The sequence below is a fragment of the Python bivittatus genome, unplaced genomic scaffold (genome assembly GCF_059951505.1).
Source record: "Python bivittatus isolate LINGU-HERP-01145 unplaced genomic scaffold, Pbiv_v1 ctg000840_np1212, whole genome shotgun sequence".
Taxonomy (NCBI): Eukaryota; Metazoa; Chordata; class Lepidosauria; order Squamata; family Pythonidae; genus Python; species Python bivittatus.
The window spans coordinates 34093553-34111451 of NW_028277113.1; the positions used below are offsets into that span (position 1 = coordinate 34093553).

Sequence of the window (17899 nt, forward strand, 5' to 3'; positions counted from 1 at the left end):
TATCCTGGACCAAGAAGTCCAGGATACCTGGACTTTTTGATACCAAATTGATACCAAAAAGATATCAACTGATTGGTATGAGAATAGATGGCCCTTCTGATAAACATTTTTTTAATCTCTGAATCTAATGAAGATCAGACTTGTTTGTGCAGGCCATAAAAATCAATACAAAACTTGTAACTGGGCAAAATCTTACTGGAGAAATAATAAAATATCATTTTAAACATGTAAAACAGATTTTTACGTATTATTTCAAAAGCTCACCTGTTCACTGTTAAGAAAATGTGTGTTGTCAATTGCAAATGCAAACTGGATGCTGTATGTGCCCACTTTTTCTGGAACTATTTTATTCCTAAATTTAAATACTAATGTTAGTAATTCTTTAAAATTTACAATACTTAAATTCTCAAATGTTTTTTTCTGTTAAATAAAGTAAAATGCTATGGTGTTCTTTGAAATGAATGAACCAAAACCAGTTTTTCCAAGTTAACATGTTTTTTTCATTATGTATCTTATTCAGTCTGAAAATAGGAAATACTCAAACTGATTAAAAATAAATAAATTGAATTCTAATATTTGAAGTCTGTAATACTTGCTATGCTGCATTCCTGAAAATGTCAATTTTCAGTTCCTTAAACTTTCTATTATGTTCATTCTATATGCTTTAATTTACCTAATTAGTCCCATACAAATTTATATTTTTGCATGTATATTCTCAGTTACAGAAACATTACTCTAGACACAGGTATTTAGCATATACCTTGGTAAAAAAAAATCATACCTCCAATAAGAATTTCAATCTTGTTAAAATAGTAGAACAATCAAATTTGATCACTATCAAATCAAACCACATTTAAAAACAAAGTTGATTATTTTACCCTTTATATTTTTTTCTTAATCATCATTATATGAGAACAATTAAAACACATTATTCATTAACCTGAAGTAAATAAAGCCCTCATCCTTGTCATTGTTTGTTTTGGAACATTCAAACGTTGTAACCTAAAAAAAAAAAAGAGCCTCATAATATATGTAAGCATTTAAAAAGTAATTTTATTAAATTCAGTTACTTTGAATCTTTGAGAATCTAAACAAATAAAACCAAAGGATATAGAAAGACACTGCTTTAACTAAGAACCAAAAAGGGTACACAATATAAATGAAGCTCATTGTTTGTTTTTTACTTTTTAGCCAAAATCAATTTAATGGACTCTCTTAAAAGACCAAATTCCAGTGTTAATTGTGTTGATATTTAAGGTTAAAGAAAATGGAAAGTAAATTAATACAAAACAAATCCATGCAACCATTAAAATTAATGGGCATATAGTATGGATGCTAGTTAAATTTCTCTGTTGTATACACTCCATAACTGGACTTTCATACTGGAAAGTGTTATCTTTCAAACTCAAGATCTCTTATAAAATTATCTTATGATCCAAGTAGATAATAATGATGTGATCTTCATGTGATCTCATATTCAACCTCTCTGGACTTTAAAGATACTGAAACCAATGCATACAGCAAAAATCATACCTGTCTATTTTCAACCAACAGAAGTTCCCAGATCATTTTTAAAGACAATCAAATAAAAAATACACTGCTTTAGTACAAATAGGAGATTACAAGAGCAAAGCTATCTTTGTCCAAATAAAATTATAGATTATTACACCAGTTTAAGATGAGGAATTGTTCTCTAAATCACTGAGGCAATTTGTACTAATGCTCAAACAAAATATCTTTAGAGTGTGATTTCCTGTAGAATGAAGAACGCTTGTCAAGATCTTCATTCTGATACTGAATCTCAATTTATGGAACCTCATCCACTATTGAACAAGGCACTAATATGAAACATAGACTCATCTGGCACAATGAAAAGATAACACACAGTTATCCATAAATTGACGGATGTTCATATTTAAGATGACCTTTCAGTAGTTTCATATAGTTATTCAACAGTATGCTTATAGCTAAGGGTTCCTGTATATATTATGATTGCCTGTAAAATGGTTTCAAATAATATGATTACCATGAGGTAAGCTGTTTCATGGAGAATTGTTCAAAGCATTACAAATTGGGGGTTTTTTTTAGTAAAAAAAGGATATAATATAAATTCACATGATGCATCCATGTGTAAAGTATTTGTCCTCCTGTTGCATATATTGTTGCTTTCTCTTACTTACATTTTGTGATAAAGTTCCACCACTGTGTCCTTCCCAGATTTTCATACAAATTCTTCCTGGATTTATATTTTTAATTTTGTTGCCATCTTCAGAAATAATACTAACGTGGAAATCTGTGTGAGGAAGAAGAACTGTTTTTCCCACATGTTGCCAATCTTAAATTCCAACTTAAAACTTTGAAGTAAAATACTACTAGACAAGAATACATGTCAAAAAATGTAGGGAACTAATAAGCAAACTATAGTGATATATGTTCCATAAAAATGCATCACCATATTCACAGACATTTAATGACATTGCATCGTGGGCCAAAGCATCCAAGACTGCTGTGGCCTAGAATGGTGAGGCAGATACTCTGCAGTATAAGAGGAAAAGAAAAGAAAATACAGCAAGGCTTTCAAGATTGACATCAGCCCTTTGACATAAGCCAAACCATGAAACTGACTCCACAAGTTTGACTGGAACTATACTTTATTGATGTAGGCTATAGTAACAAAATCTTGAAAGCCTGTCTGCGTTTTCTCCTCCTTCCCTCTTATACCCCTGGGAGTCAGGCCAGGGCTAGTCTGAGTTTCTATGTAATGTTTTCTTTGTTTCCTGGGCTTAAAGCATGTTTCTATACATGTTTTTGTAACTATCTGCTGAAGTTTCTCCAACGTCACCTTTGTGGTTCTCTACAAAGGATGTGATCATAACATTTGGGCTTTGTTACTAGGCTAGTTGTAAACTGGGCCACCAGCTGGAAGCACGAGTTCCTTTGGTTTGGAGACTAAGAACACTGAAGAATGACTACAGAATCAAATCAGAAACAACTGAACTGCTAAACAGCTATCTTGGAACATTAAAATATTCTGAGATTAATAGAAAGTTACTCCCAAAAGGTAATAATTGTCTTTATGGTAGAAAAAGGCCAAATCTCAACTTTGGAAGGGTGACATTAAACAAGAACAGAATATTTAGTTACATTCCCCAACTCCCATAGATAGGAGAATAGTTTGTATTCTGCCAGTCCAGTAACAAGTGGGAAAACAGTACTACAGATAACTTCTTTTCATAGTTTGGTGCCTTGGATTTGGTATAGGATTATAATTGCTGTTAGCACCGCTTCAATGTAGGTCTTGAAAATTCTCACTTCTTTCCATAGGCCTTCCTCTAAATCTTTCTATCATACTCAATATACTTTGGTTGTCCTGTAGAGTAGAAAAAAGGTTTTAAGCAGCCTAAGTACAGATCTATTCATATGACACCTCAATGTAAATGCATTTAGCACTAAGACATCAGCAGATTGCTGTTAAGCTATACAGAAATAGCCGTTTTACAACCTACAATAACACAGAGGGGGCAAGCCATCTTCTTTTAAAATAGGGCTGAAAATATTCTGTTGAAAAATAGGTAAGAAATAGAAGACAAGAAAAAGCATTCCAACTTTCCAATGGTCATCATTAGAAAATCAAAACTGGTAAAGCACTTAACCACTCACCAGGAAAAGTGTTTCCAGCTGTAAAGATAGCATCCTTATCATATTTAATATTCAAATTTACAGGTTTCTCCGGGTCATGCAAAACATTCATCTTGATCACTGGACTGCTTAGTGCTTTCTTTTTATAGGAAGCTTTGAACTGCAACATGTACTCTCCCCTGAAACACAGTAATGATTAAGCATCAGTATTGTTCCTCTTCACCATTTTAAATAGAAACATAGGTGTTCCAATATATCTGTGATGGAAAAATAATAAAATAAAGCTGGAAACTCTCTTCCTCTTGCCTCTCCTGCACCAAACTCTTTCCCCCATTTTCCTCTGTGCCGTTTCTTCCCCCCCCCCACCTGCACATGTAAAACACAGCCAGTCCCAGACAATTGCATGACCCAAGAACGACCATGTTTCCGCTGCTGAAATAGCCCTCTTAACATTATCACACTAAAAGAATGAAGGCCATCACCTGTCTGCTTCAGGATTTGTCCAGGGGGCAGCCTCAATGAGGAAGCCTCTGTTGACCAGGCAAGAAACAGCAGGAATCCCATCCTTATTAAGCTCGAGAGCCTGCTTTTCTTAACCTTCCATTCTCCTTGACAATGGATTCCTTGAGTCTTGGCTGCCTTGTTACAAAAGTGCGGTTTTTGTTTCACCATAGAAGAACACTTGTCCCCTGTTGAACACCTACCCAAACTTGCCCGCCAATCAGATCCCGAGGATTTCCCACCTCTCAGCCCCAAAGTGTATAAGAATCACTGCCTTTCTATTGTTCGGGGTCCCTCTTTCTTGGAAAGCAGGCACCCAATGATCTTTGCAATAAACCTGGTACTTCTCCTCAGCGTTGTGCTCCTTTCTTGGCAAAAATTCCACAACGTATCTGTATGAAAGCACTAGGAGTTTTTAAAGTGTGCTGTCATAAATACACAGATAACAACCAGGTCTTTTTTTTTCTTTTCATTTGAGCCAGCTATAAAATTATTACAACTAAAGTCAGTAGTAAGTTCACAATGAGCTAGATAAAGACAAATACATGTATGTATGTATGTATGTATGTATGTATGTATGTATCAAATTTGTCACTGCCCATCTCATTAAAAAGCAACTCTGAGCAGTTTACAAAGAAGATAAAATCAATTAAAATACAATATAAAAGCAGTCCTAAACAAAGAATAAATCAGTTCCAAGAATTGATGGAATTGGCGAGTAGCTCAAGGAGTGTCATCAGCGCACCAGCCACCTCCAGGATTGATTAGAACTCTTATCGCCCCACGCAAGCTGGCAGAGCCAGGGCTTTAGCCCTTTCCAGAAAGCCAGGAGGGTAGGGGCTTGAGTTGCCCCTTAAAGATCAGGCTCCCCAATTGGATGCTATCCAAATTGAGGTTTCCTACCATAATTCAAGTTGCAATACTGGCCTCCACTGAGGTTTAACTCTTTTGGATAGTAAGATGGTTAATTTTTTCCCTGCAAGGAAATAACCACAGTTTTCCAATTTGGTAAATATCCTGACTTATATGGTAATGTTTTACAGAGTCCAATTCGGGCAGAATTGGAAATCAGTTTACTGACTAGAATAAACACTAAAAATTCTAATGCCTAAAAAGTTGCATTGGTTCCCAGATTGTTTTTTTGGCCCAAATAAAACTGCTTTACTAGGCCTTTAAAACTCAGAGGGATGTATGTCAAGGTATCAGATCAAATCAAAACCTTTATTACAGAGAATGCTTATATAATTATTCTAAATTATTATTATCTATATAATTATTCTAAATTATTATTATTAAATATTATCTAAATTATATATAATTATTCTAAATTATTTATTTTTAGTAATAATTATATATATATAATTTGTTGTTCAGTCATTAAGTCATGTCCAACTCTTCATGACTCCATGAACCATATCGCACCAGGCCTTCCTGTCCTTCACTGCCTCCCGGAGTTTGCTCAGTTTCATGCTCATTGCTTCAGTGATGCTATCTAACCATCTCATCCTCTGCTGTCCCCTTCTCCTTTTGCCTTCAATCTTTCCAAGCATCAGGGTCTTTTCCAGAGAGTCTTCTCTTCGCATTAGGTGGCCAAAGTATCTGAGCTTGAGCTTCAGTATCAGCTAAAAAGTAGTTTATCTGGAATTACATCTTTTGAATTTTGTGAACTGATATCCTCTTTAGAGGACTTTTTGGGTCTCCCCCTCTTTGGAGTTTAGACTGCTGTTTACCTAAAAGGGATTCTTTTGAGGCGGTAGGCAAATTATGAAATTTACTCCTAAGTTATGTATGACAGTGTATCTGCATCTCTTACATTCATTCTGCTGCATGGTCCAATGGAGGCCTTAATTGCCACCTGGAAAGAGAAGGCAGCAGGGCCCTTAGATCAGATTGCTCCATGTGGCCTCTTTCCATCCATGGATCCTGTCACTCTCCCTGGTTTGTGAAGGAGTTAAGGGAGATGAAGTGGGTAAAAAGATGCCTAATGTGCTGCTGGAGGTTGATGAAGAATGAACTTGACTGAACATGGGTTACAGCTGCTATTAAGGCCTACCTCATGGTGGTAAGGGTGGCAAAGTGTTAGTATTTCTCTCCCCTTATTGCATTACAGAGAAGGTTACTCGGGCCCACCTGGGTTGCGGGGGGCCAGAAGTTCACCTTCAGGGCCACATGGAGGAATATGCAAGGCATCTGTCAGACAAAATTGCTTGGATCCACTCCCAGATGGACTCCAGCCTTGGAATAGGTCCTATGGAGGCACCCAGGATGCAGTCTTGCCATATTATCTGGGATGAATTTGATCCTGTTGGGTCCAGTGAAGCGGACAGGGTCCTCATGACTGTGAGTTTGGCCACCCATTTGTTAGATCCATGTCCTTCCTGGTTGGCCAAGGCCACATGGGAGGTGATGTGTGGCTAGTTTGCAGCAGTGGTCAATTCTTCCTTGAGAGAGAGGGTTGTCCTCTCCACCCTTAAGGAGGTGCTGGTTCACCCCCTTCTCAAGAAACAATCACTAGACTTGACCACACTGGACAATTTTCATCCAATACCTAACCTCCTCTTTTTAGGGAAGGTTGTTGAAAAGGTGGTCACACAACAGCGTCAGAGGATCCAGGATGAAGCAGTTTATCTGGACCCCTTTCAGTCTGGTTTCAGACCCGGGTGTGGGACTGAAACAGCACTGGTCAAGCATCTGAATGACCTCTGCTGGGAGAGGGATGGGGGGAGTGCATCCATCGTTGCGCTTCTTGACTTCTCGATGGCCTTTGATACCATCAACCATGGTATCCTTCTGGATTGGATTGGGCAGGTGGCACTGTATTGTGCTGATTCTCTTCCTTTCTCCCTGGATGGTTTCAGTCAGTGTCTGAAGCCCTTAGTCCTTGTGGCATTCTGCAGGGTTGGTTTCTTTCCCAGCTTAATATCTCTATCCATAATGAACTAAGCAATGCTGTTGATGTTGTCACTCGGTGCCTGGAGGGTGTGGGGGTTTGGATGGGGAACAACAGGCTTCAGCTCAACCCTAGCAAAACTGAGTGGCTTTGGGTTTTGGGGCCTTCTGGTTCCAGAGACTTCGCATCTCTTGTTCTTTCCCAAACAGACCCTGTGCGCAATCTGGGCATCCTCCTGGATTCAGGAGATGACTCTTGTTCAAAGAAGGCCTATACGCAGTTTTGTGTTGAGTGCCAGTTGTGCCCTTTCCTGGACCAGGAGGCTCTGCTCTCAGTCACTCATGCCCTGGTTACTTCCCAAATGGATTACTGTAATCAAGCTACATGGGGCTGTCTTAAAGAGCATTCAGAAGATGCAGCTGGTGCAAAATGTGGCAGCTCAGGCAGTTATGTGTGCTCCTCAAGCAGTGCATGTTACAACTCTGTTCTGCAAGCTGCACTGGCTACAAGTGTGCTTCCAGGTGCAATTCAAGGTGCTAATAATGATCTGTAAAGCCCTATATGGCATGGGACTGGGTCATTTGAGGAACCATATCTCCATAGTTACATCTACCAATCCTGTCAGATCCAGAAGAGAGGCATGTTATGGGTCTTGTCTACTAAAGAATGTCACCTGATGGGACCCAGGAAGAGAGTCTTTTCTGCCTTGGTGCCCACCTTTTGAAACATCATTCCCCCAGAACTTAGATTGGCCCCTACCCTTCTGGCCTTTAGGAAGATCCTGAAGACATGGCTGTGCCACCATGCTTGAGAGTCTGATGGTAGTGGTGAGCCTCTTCAATGGTTATACTGAATTGGAAGTACTGATTGTATTTACCTACTGACTGTGATTATGTTTTGTATTTGAGTTTGTAATAGTGGTTTCAGTACGGTTGCATGTCTGTTTTATTCATATTTTTTATTGTTCTTAGTGTTGCTTTTAATTGTTGTGAGCCACCTACATATGTGAGATAGGTGGCTATACTAACATAACACAACACAACACAAATAAATAAATAAATGTACAAAAGCCATCTTTATGGTTTTCAAATACCCAACAAGTCCATCCTGTTCATCTGGGCTTCGCACCTGACATTTTATAACATTCGATTTTTAAGGAAAATGTGTAATGTTTACAGCCATGTTATTTTGTTTTCTTTGTATCTTGTTTTTCTTGTATGTTTCACTGTTAGTAATGCTCCTGCTTATGCTTATATCCCATTTATGGCATATACAGAATTAGGAAGAACAGTTTCTAAAATAAATACAAATTCCTAAGCCTTCATAACAGGACAGTTAATTATATATTTGAAGCATAGTCTGATTAGTACAAGAATTTTAATCACTTACTTAGGAGCATGAATAATAAGAACCCCAAAGCTTGCTCTACCAGTTTCATCTGTTTTATTCACTGGATTTGAAGAAACAATCTGGAAAAAAAAGGTTTTTTTCTCCTTATAACAAAATACTGTAATGCTGACTAAGTAGCATGATTTTCATGTATATTATTGGCTTCCCAGTAAAATGCAATGGAGAAAAGCAAGGTATCATGGGAAATAAACATTAGGACACTATATGGGCAATCAACACCCATGGTTGCATAAGTTTTCCCTAGTTCTGCAGAACCAGAATAGTGATTGGTTCCAGCAAAAGCCTTTCTGTCATTAGAAGAGAGTGGAAGGACAATGAGTGACAGTATGCGAACTGCATCTATAGATCTATAGACTATAGATTCTTAATTTGCAACAATGCTGTCTGGCACATGTATTAATAAGGACAGTAATTCAAGTACAAATTAATAATCTTCAACTGGTTATTTATCTATCCAAAAATATTCTGAATATTTTATAAATATTTTGTATAATCATGTATGGTAGGATCCCAAAGTATTTAAAGCAAGTGAGATATATTTTTAAAATACTTGAGTTTAAAACTGCAGGGCATTTAAGGAGTGACTCTACTCCCAAATGGAATACTCCCAAATGAATAAGCAAGTTGTAAATGGGAAGACCAAGTTTCACCTACCTGGATATTACTAGGTTTTGAAAATGTGATTTTGAGATTAGGTTCAGCAGACGGATTATTCCACTGATCGCAGAGCTGGACTGTAAGAGGCCTTGGTAATTCTTTGCCACTAATTACAGATATAGGCTAGAAAGAGACAATGATTACTATTTGGAACTATGTAGAATATCTAGCAGGCATACACTATTTCATCAACAACTTATGAATACAATAATGAAAATAACTTTTTTTCATACAAATTACATTTTTTGTTTCAGGATTCACTTTCATACCAGATAATATGTCAAACTTTCAAACATCATTAACAAAATTTCTCACCTCTCAAATTTTACAGATTTGCAAAACCAATTGTTAACATAGTATTGTTTGGTTAGTATTGTATTATATGGCACTGACTTACCTTCTCTGGTTCTATCCAGTCCAGAAGAACCAATTTAGCTGGAGGGCCAGCAATCAAATTAAACTTCAAGTAATGAGAGAAATCATGCCAAGCAAGGCACAGTTCTTTAGTTTCTGCTGGGCCTGGTTCAAACTTAATTCCTTTGACAGAAATAGTTTGTGTCTCTTGCTATAAAGAAATACATAATAATAGAAATAAAGAAAACCTGATAGGATTTTATGGGGGAAAAGTTAGTTGATTATAAAAGCATAACATGAATATACATACTGCATATGTCATGCAAAATGACTGAAAATCTAATGCTAAATTTGGCCCAGGGAATTTATGTGTTATCGAAAAGGCTATAAACAGTTTCATAGAAATTTGGATCAAAGTCTACTGACAAATATAATCATATCATTTTACATATGGTGGTGCTTAAAAGTTGTGAACCCTTTTAAATGTTCAGTATTTCTGCATAATTTGACCTAAAACATGATCTGTTTTCCACACAAGTCCTAAACTAGATAAAGAGAACCCAATTAAAGAAATGGATCAAGAACATTATACTTGTTCATTTATTTATTCAGGAAAATGAACCAAAACTACATATTTGTGTGTGGCATTATATCATATGTTATATTATATATATTGTGATAGGTCATATATATGCAGAAATATTGAAAATTCAAATGGGTTCACAAACATTTAAGCACCAATGTATGATTTGAAAAATTATTTCTAACTCTGTTCCTTTGAAGTAATTTATTTTACTCTTGCAAATAAAAACAAAAAATGGTTCTTCTCTTAGTTAGAAACTTTAATTGGGCATTCCCACAGTATCTTTCTCTATCATTAAATATGAATGAATCCTCATTATAGCCAATGGTCAGCGATAGAAGGTATAACTGAAAACAATTAAAAAACATAATTAAATAAAAGTAGAGTAATACAGGTAATTGTAATAAGTGATATAAAAAGTTGGTTACAACTGTGGGAGACCATTCACCAACTGATGCTTAATTTTCACTGCTGCTAAAAAGGATGAACATATAAGTATTTTCAGATCGTCAAGAATACTGATGTAAAAGAGGCAGGATATAGGCATTACAAATCTCTATAGATGGTTTAATAAAATAACATGTGTTGGGCTGTTTCAATGTTTCCAGTTCTACACAGATAAATGTATTTCTTGAATGGGATTTTAGAGTATCTTCCCTATACAGTAGTAATGCCGAAGACAAAATCTTATGCCTTGCCCAAAAGAACGCTTTCCTTAGTTTAAGGAATGTCAGTGAAGAGAGATAATTGGCCATTTCCCAAAAACCGAGTAGTCAGGGAAGAGAGGGAACATTAAAAAAAAAAATCCAGTCTGGAATGCAGACCCTTGTCTGCAAACCCTAGTTTCTGCAAAACACAAGGTGGTTTCCTTAAAGGAATAGGATGCCTGCTGGAAGTTAAAGGTTTTGAAATCCTGCTGGAAAGCAGTGAACAGAGAGACGAAGCAGCAAAATGTTGTTAAGAGAACTATCATGACAATTAGAATAGGATATGCATAAAGTAACGGTGTTGGGGAAGACTAAGAAATAATTCAGTGGGAGCAGGAACTGGAGGAAGTATGAAGAGATCATTAGAAGGTCAATAATTTCTTGTTCAAGGATTTGAAAAAGATGATCATGACATGCCTTTCAATTTTTGCTTCTGTGAAAGGATGGTCTCAGGACAACTAATTATGACTAACGATAGGTTATGTTTAACTAAAAAAGTATGACTACAAAAGAAATTAAATTCAATCCTTGCTTTGAATAAAACTCAACTTTCTAATCTAAATAGCAGCAGAAGGAAAACTGATACCTGAGAACAACAGCTTTCTATTTGTCAAGAAAACACATTTGTTTAGAGAATAGTGAATTAATTTTTATAGGACTGAAAAGGCATTCTGTTCATCTCTTAATATTCATGTAACTGTTAACTAGCTGCTTCAGGGATATAAGTATAAAGGAGTACTTCTTTAAAGAAAAATACATATTTTGATGGATATAAATGCTATATAATGTGGGATATTAGAAAATACCTGCCAAACAGTTCTCAAATCTGATTTATCCAGACCATTCCCAGAAATCTCCAAGGCGGCCGTACAAGATGATGTCAGGGATTGAATCTGATTTCCATGCTGATCGGTAATCATTATCTCTTTTATAAAAAAAGGACAAGTTATGAAAATACTGCAGAACACATAACACAGTTATAAACCAGATTAAAATATTATCATATTTATAATACGTTATTGTAAACCAACATTCTACATAAAGCTTAAAATTCTCCTTGATGTTAATACAATGGTAGTTCAATTTTATGTTTATTCAAGATCTGAAATGGGCTTAATGGGGCTTACTTCCAACTATGCAAACAGAATTATAAAGTAATATTTTACCTGATAGCCTAAGTGTATTAGAAGTCTAGAATCTTAGCCAACAGGCCATTAATGCAAACCAAACGGCACTAAATCACATTAGAATATAGGGCCACAGAACAAACCTGGATTTACTTTGCATAATATAGACAGGATTGGAACTCATATCTCTTCTAAGAGTTGACTGAGTAAATAAAAGCAACAGGACTGCAGTCTTCCCAGCTGCTGAGTGTATAAGGCTACTGAAGGCTGCCACAGTACTATCTCTGTAATCAAGGTATGTGCATTATAGAAAGCAAGTGTCAATTAAAAATGTTAAGAATTACACATACGTACCAATTTCATCTTGCAGTTTTTCACCCATTTTTATTATATTTGATCCTTTAATTTTGCATTTAATATGTTTTGGTTCATCAGCAAGTGGTCTAGTGAAATCAACAGTGAGAGCTTAATATATACTCATTTTAAGGAAATAGCAGTAAATTTCCTATTATTCATACTCTGGATAGTTAATTTTTACTGGAATTTGGGCACGGGCATCTGCAGAAGGGGAGCTGGGGGGCAAATGACAAAACATGTGTTGTGATGTTGTAATGCAAACTACACCTCTTGTATATTTGCATGTGACACTCTGATGCAGGTACAAAAGGGCAGACCATGCATTGTGTTGTCATGACACACGCTTTGTCATTTTGGCATCATCATGGCTAGCTGTAGGTTTTGGCCTGCTTCATCCCAAATCACTGCAAACATCATGATGGAGTAAACTACACTACATCACAAATGGCAGGGCAGTTGTCTATAGTCCTGCTTGTTTCTGTTGAAGCACCTCCCCATCCTCTCTTCCTCCTCAAGTGATCTTCTGGCTTGAGAGCCAAAAAGAGTCTGTGCTTCAAAGGTAGAGGACCTTCTACTTATCAGTGAAAGAAGACACTGTCTTCCAGATTATAACGATCATCCCCTTGAGCACTGACCTTTTCCCCTCAAAGGAAAAAAATGTATTTTTTTGATATGTGCTTATATCTAAGTACAATACAAAGAAAACAATAATAGAGTATATAGCAACTCAATAAAACAGTATAATAGTAAATTTAAAATATTATCTAATCCTAACCCTACCACAATTTAACTGATATCAAGTTCTGCCACAAAAAGAAGTTTATCCAATGCTCTCCTTCACTTTCACTTTGTCCCTTCTTAGAATCCAACAATGTCATCAACCAAATACTTTTCCATTCCTATTTGGTGAATAGACATAGTTACATAGTAAATCATACATTTCATTAGAGGAAGTGCAAAAATCAAGCAGTGATCTCTTATAAAGTTGAAGCACAGGAATTTCTCTGTATAGAGAGAGTTATTACAGCTCTATAATTATTCCATGTATTATAAGCAACTTGGAATATAAAATCTTGATCTATGATTTACAATGATTTGTTTCTAAACACTCTTCTAAAAACTATTTTGTATGCTGTGCATCTTGAAAGATATCATTTGTAGGCCATAGTGAATCACAGCTTAATGTGGCAAGTCACAGCAAGCTTTAGGTGCATTTATTCTGTCCAACCCCCCCACCCCCACCCCTGCTAGAACCACCGTGTCATTGTTATGGGTCCTACAGGTCTTGGAGACCAAAAAGGTGAGGGGCTCTGCTGCAGAAAGACAGCCCATTCCTGATTTAGAATATGTGTATGCAGCAAGTATGTTTTGAAGTGAACCTTGTTTAGAGTTGTTAATATATGTCTTCTTAACATTCATATACTGTACATATTTAGACAAAAGGTTCAGTTAGCAATAACAATAAAAATGTGTATTTTGCCCAGCAGGAAAAACTATAGTATAAGCTTCATAACAGAAACATAACTGAAGAAAAAGTACAAACCTGACCACAAATGAACTTGCCAAAAACACATGTCCATCATGGAATGTAACTTGACAATGGCACTGATCTTTTACAGATGTTGGAACTTTCACATTAGGTAACAATCCTTCAATCAGTGATTCTCTATTAAGCCTTGGAGCCCAGCAAACCTAAGATACAAAGAACTTTCAATAATGTAAAAATAACATTTTTTTTTTATTCTTCAATTCTTCCATATTTTGTAGTTTTACTGGAAATCCAACAAACATCTGAAACTCCTAAGTAGAAATACTGTTAGTGATTTATCTGAATCTGCTTCAATTTAATATAAACAAATCTATTTTACTGGCACTATTTCTAAATATCCAAAACTATACATATTCAACGGTAAATGACTGTAATGCGCCCAATCTAGTGCTATCACGATAGACCAGTCTGTTCGAAATAATTAACAAAAATTATCTTTCAAGAAAGGGGAACCACTTCATAGTCCATGTATTCCTTTAAAGTTACTGTATCAATTGAAGTGGTCTGCTCATATGCACATGCAGGCAAAATGCAACCCCAAGTAGTGTATTGCAGTAATCCAAGTGAGAGGTGACCAAGGCACGAGTGACTGTGAGTAGGGCCTCCTGATCCAGGACTGGGCACAGTCAGTACACAACGTGGATTTGTGCAAAATCAAATCGCTACCACATGCTCTTCAAGTAGGAGCTGGGAGTTTAGGGGACCTCCACGTTGCACACTGGGTCTGTCTAGGGCAGTGCTACCCTATCCAGTACCAGGACTCCATATCCAGGCAATCCCCAATCCACAGCCATTCTGTCTTGAATCTGACTCTGTTCCTTCCCATCCAGACCTCTACAGCTTCCAAATACTGAGACACAGCCTCAGTGACATCTCTTGGCAGGCCTAGGGTTTAGATATAAAACTGGGTATCATCAACACAACGATACCTAACCCCATGTGAAAAGAGCAGCCTCATGTAGATGTTAAGCAGATGTAGAGAAAAAACTGAGCCCTAAAGCACTTCACAAACAAAGGCCTGAGGGCTAGACCTATCCCATTTCAACACTGACTGGAATGAATCCTGGAAGAAGAACCACTGTTGCAACACTTGCAATTCACAACCCCCTCCAGAAGGATACCTCAACCAATGATACTGAAGGCTGCCAAAAAATCAAGGAGGTCCAGGATGGATGCACCACCCTCCTTCTGGTCCTACCATAGGTCTTCCACAAACATAATCAATGCTCTCTTGGTACTGTTCCCAGGCCTGAAACCTGACTCCAGCACCAGTCCGGCCACAGCATCAAGCAGCTCAGTCAGGAGAGCTGCTATGACCCTATGCACCTATTCCCTGAAGCCCAGCTTCACAAACAGGGTTTCATATTCAGTTACCTGTGGAGCAGCACCTATGACAGCCACAAGTGTCTCCCAGATGACAAAGAGCCACTCCCCCACCCCTGCCCTGGAGTTGCAGCCAATGCCACACTCAAAACCTAGGTGGGCACCATTCTGAGAGGGGACTACCCTTCTCATGCCCATCTAGGTCTTGGTAATACAACTAAGTCAGCTCTCTCGTTCATAACAAGGTCCTAGATAAGTAGCACTTATTACAAGCTGGCCTGGCATTAAGCAGCAGCAACCTGAGCCTAGGGCCACTGAGGATCTGATCACTAGGCACTTGGGTTGAGCCCAGGGGGCTGGAAAATGAAACCTAGACATGAGTATGCCCATCTGTCTCCCTCCATCTCTCCCTCTACCCATCACCACAGGACATTACTGCTTGCCCTTTTCTTTCCTTTTGAACCCCCCTGAACTCTGCCATCTCTCCCCCAAGTCCTAGGATCCTAACCAACCCTGGTATTAATCACCTGCTCCTTGACCAGCTAGCTTGTCAGGATCATTGGTCCACTTCTGCTTCCACACTCTGTGGTATCTCAGTTTCATCTGCCCCCCGCCACAACATTAATGCCTCAACTTACATATCACCCCCTGATTCTGTACCAGCTCTCACTGGGACTAATCAAGAGCATAAAAACAGCCTTCTCAGTGCAGGTAGTCCTTGACTTACAATGGCAATTGGGACCAGAAATTCTACCGCTAAGCAATGCAGTCATAAAGCGCAACCACATCACTTAGCGATGGCAATCCCTGGAGTCCCGGTTGCCATTGTTAACTGAATCCCACAGTCATTAGGCAAGGCAACTTCCTGCCAGCTTCCCACAATTAAGTCAGGAAGGAAGTTGCAAATCATAGACAGCTTGCAAGTAGGCCAGCAGGTAAGTGGCTGCTGCTGGGTGGGGGAGGGCGTGGGGGTGCACAAGTGTGCATGGGGTGCATGAGGGTATGCAGGAGGCACAGCGAGGGTTGGGGAGGATGCATGAGAGTGTGCAGAAGGTGTCGCAAGAATCGGGGAGGGAATGCAAAGGGGGGAGGGTGTGAGGGAGGGTGTGAGGGAGGCTCGGCCAGGGTCAGGGAGGGTCCACAGGGGTGCATGATTGGCCAGTGCGGCATTAGCATAGAGGGGCTGGGGGTGGTGCGTGGGTGGGAAGACTTACCCCAGCAACTTGCAACCTTCCCTGCCAGCTTCCCTATTGACTTTCTGGGGAAGCCAGCAGGGAAGGTCACAATGGTGATCACGTGGCGTTGCAACCAGTTTAAATGCGAGCCAGTTGCCAAGTGCCCAGATTGCAATCATGTGACCGTAGGGGTGCTGGGACAGCTGGAACTACACAGATTGGTTGTAACCATCATTTGTTCAGCGGCGTTGTAACTGAACGGTCGCTGAACAAATGGTCATAAGTTGAGGAATGCCTGTACCAATTACAGACTGGGGTAAAGTCTGAGAAAGATACTGTTGGCCCTCCACCATCTCACACCCAAAAGGAAAACAAGTACTCTCCAACTTAGTTGCCTCTGGTCCAAAAAGCACAGCCACAACAATTCTTCTAAACCACAGAATGGAAGTCCTAGTTGTCTCAGTCCTATACTCCTCTTATGCTGCAGATATAACATAAAAGGCACTGCCAGGAGTTAGAGCAGGCAGTCTATTTCCCTGCAATGCTGATGGCACAATGTGAGGGAGAAAAAATGGCTACCACCCAGGGTGATGGACTCTGTGGAAGCTACAGGACTTAGTCCAACACCCAAACCACTGGATCCCACTCCTACTACTGCTTCCTCATGGCAGCCAGTCACTCTTAACTATTTCAAGCACCTGCTATGGGCCAAATGAATCTCGCTGGCTTATTCAATTAAATCAGGAGATGGCTTTTTTTTTTTTTTTATCTGCACTCAGTCGTTACCAACTCTGCAGTGACTGCTTTGGACTAGTCCTTGCCGTTTTCAAGGCAAGGTGTTTTCGGAAGTGGTTTGCCAGTGCCTCCTTCCTAGAGCAGAGCCCAGCTGGGAGCGCAGGAGGCGGGGTTTCCGTTGCTTCGCGCCTTTTTCGGGCGAGCGCGGTTTCGCGCTACCGGCAACTGCTCCCAACTCCTTTTGCAAGTGTTAATGTATGTTTTTGCTCTCTTTCTCAATGTGCTAATAACAGTAATTATTACATTGCTATAAAATGTTTTCTGAGATCAAACAATTATATTCTTTGATAAGAATTTATGTGTAATATATTCATTAATGTACTAAAGTAGGTGGTATTCAGATCTGAAAGGCAAAAATGCTTCATATCTGGAATGGGTATCCTCTTGGTACCTGCTGGCTGCTCCTTAAAGCTGCTGAACCTTTTGGGGGCTTACACAAATGCCACAGGGACTCAGCAAAATATGCATTTGAGATCAGGAGGTGGAGAAAGAATGCAACCATATGGAGATGGAGGCACCAGCTTTGCCGTACTCATCCCATAAAGTAACTCTGGAATCCTGCTGAGCTTTGTCTCTGCCAAACTACAGTAAACTCAAAATGGTTTGGCAGAACTTCTGGAAAGTTATATAGTTCATTTTTGGGTTTGAAACAAAGCTTATCCATTTAAGCATATCCCTAATAGTCAGCATTCAATATTCTTTAAGGACTACTTCCTTGTATTCCATGGTAACCTTTAAAACTAAGCATGTCCCATAAAAATGCATTGTAATTTCTAGATACCCTTGACCCCAGTACTATCTGTTTCACAAGTGGCATGTAAAAATGTGTGGG

At 38.6% G+C, this 17899-nt stretch overlaps 1 protein-coding gene across 4 annotated transcripts in view; it reads right to left on the reverse strand.

Moving 5' to 3' along the window:
• Positions 1-17899, reverse strand: part of SMCHD1 (structural maintenance of chromosomes flexible hinge domain containing 1) — a 116778-nt gene that overhangs the window by 29688 nt on the left and 69191 nt on the right. For all 4 annotated transcript variants that reach the window (XR_015793931.1, XR_015793929.1, XR_015793930.1 and 1 more), the window contains exons 25-34: positions 13769-13917; positions 12223-12311; positions 11548-11666; positions 9495-9662; positions 9095-9220; positions 8420-8499; positions 3661-3818; positions 2181-2293; positions 941-1002; positions 265-352 (exon numbers count right to left, since the gene is read on the reverse strand). Coding sequence is in view for 1 of the 4 variants with exons in the window: in XM_088130648.1 (XP_087986774.1) it covers positions 265-352; positions 941-1002; positions 2181-2293; positions 3661-3818; positions 8420-8499; positions 9095-9220; positions 9495-9662; positions 11548-11666; positions 12223-12311; positions 13769-13917 (1152 nt within the window). In the remaining 3 variants the exon portion in view is untranslated. The remainder of the gene's footprint in view (positions 1-264; positions 353-940; positions 1003-2180; positions 2294-3660; positions 3819-8419; positions 8500-9094; positions 9221-9494; positions 9663-11547; positions 11667-12222; positions 12312-13768; positions 13918-17899) is intronic.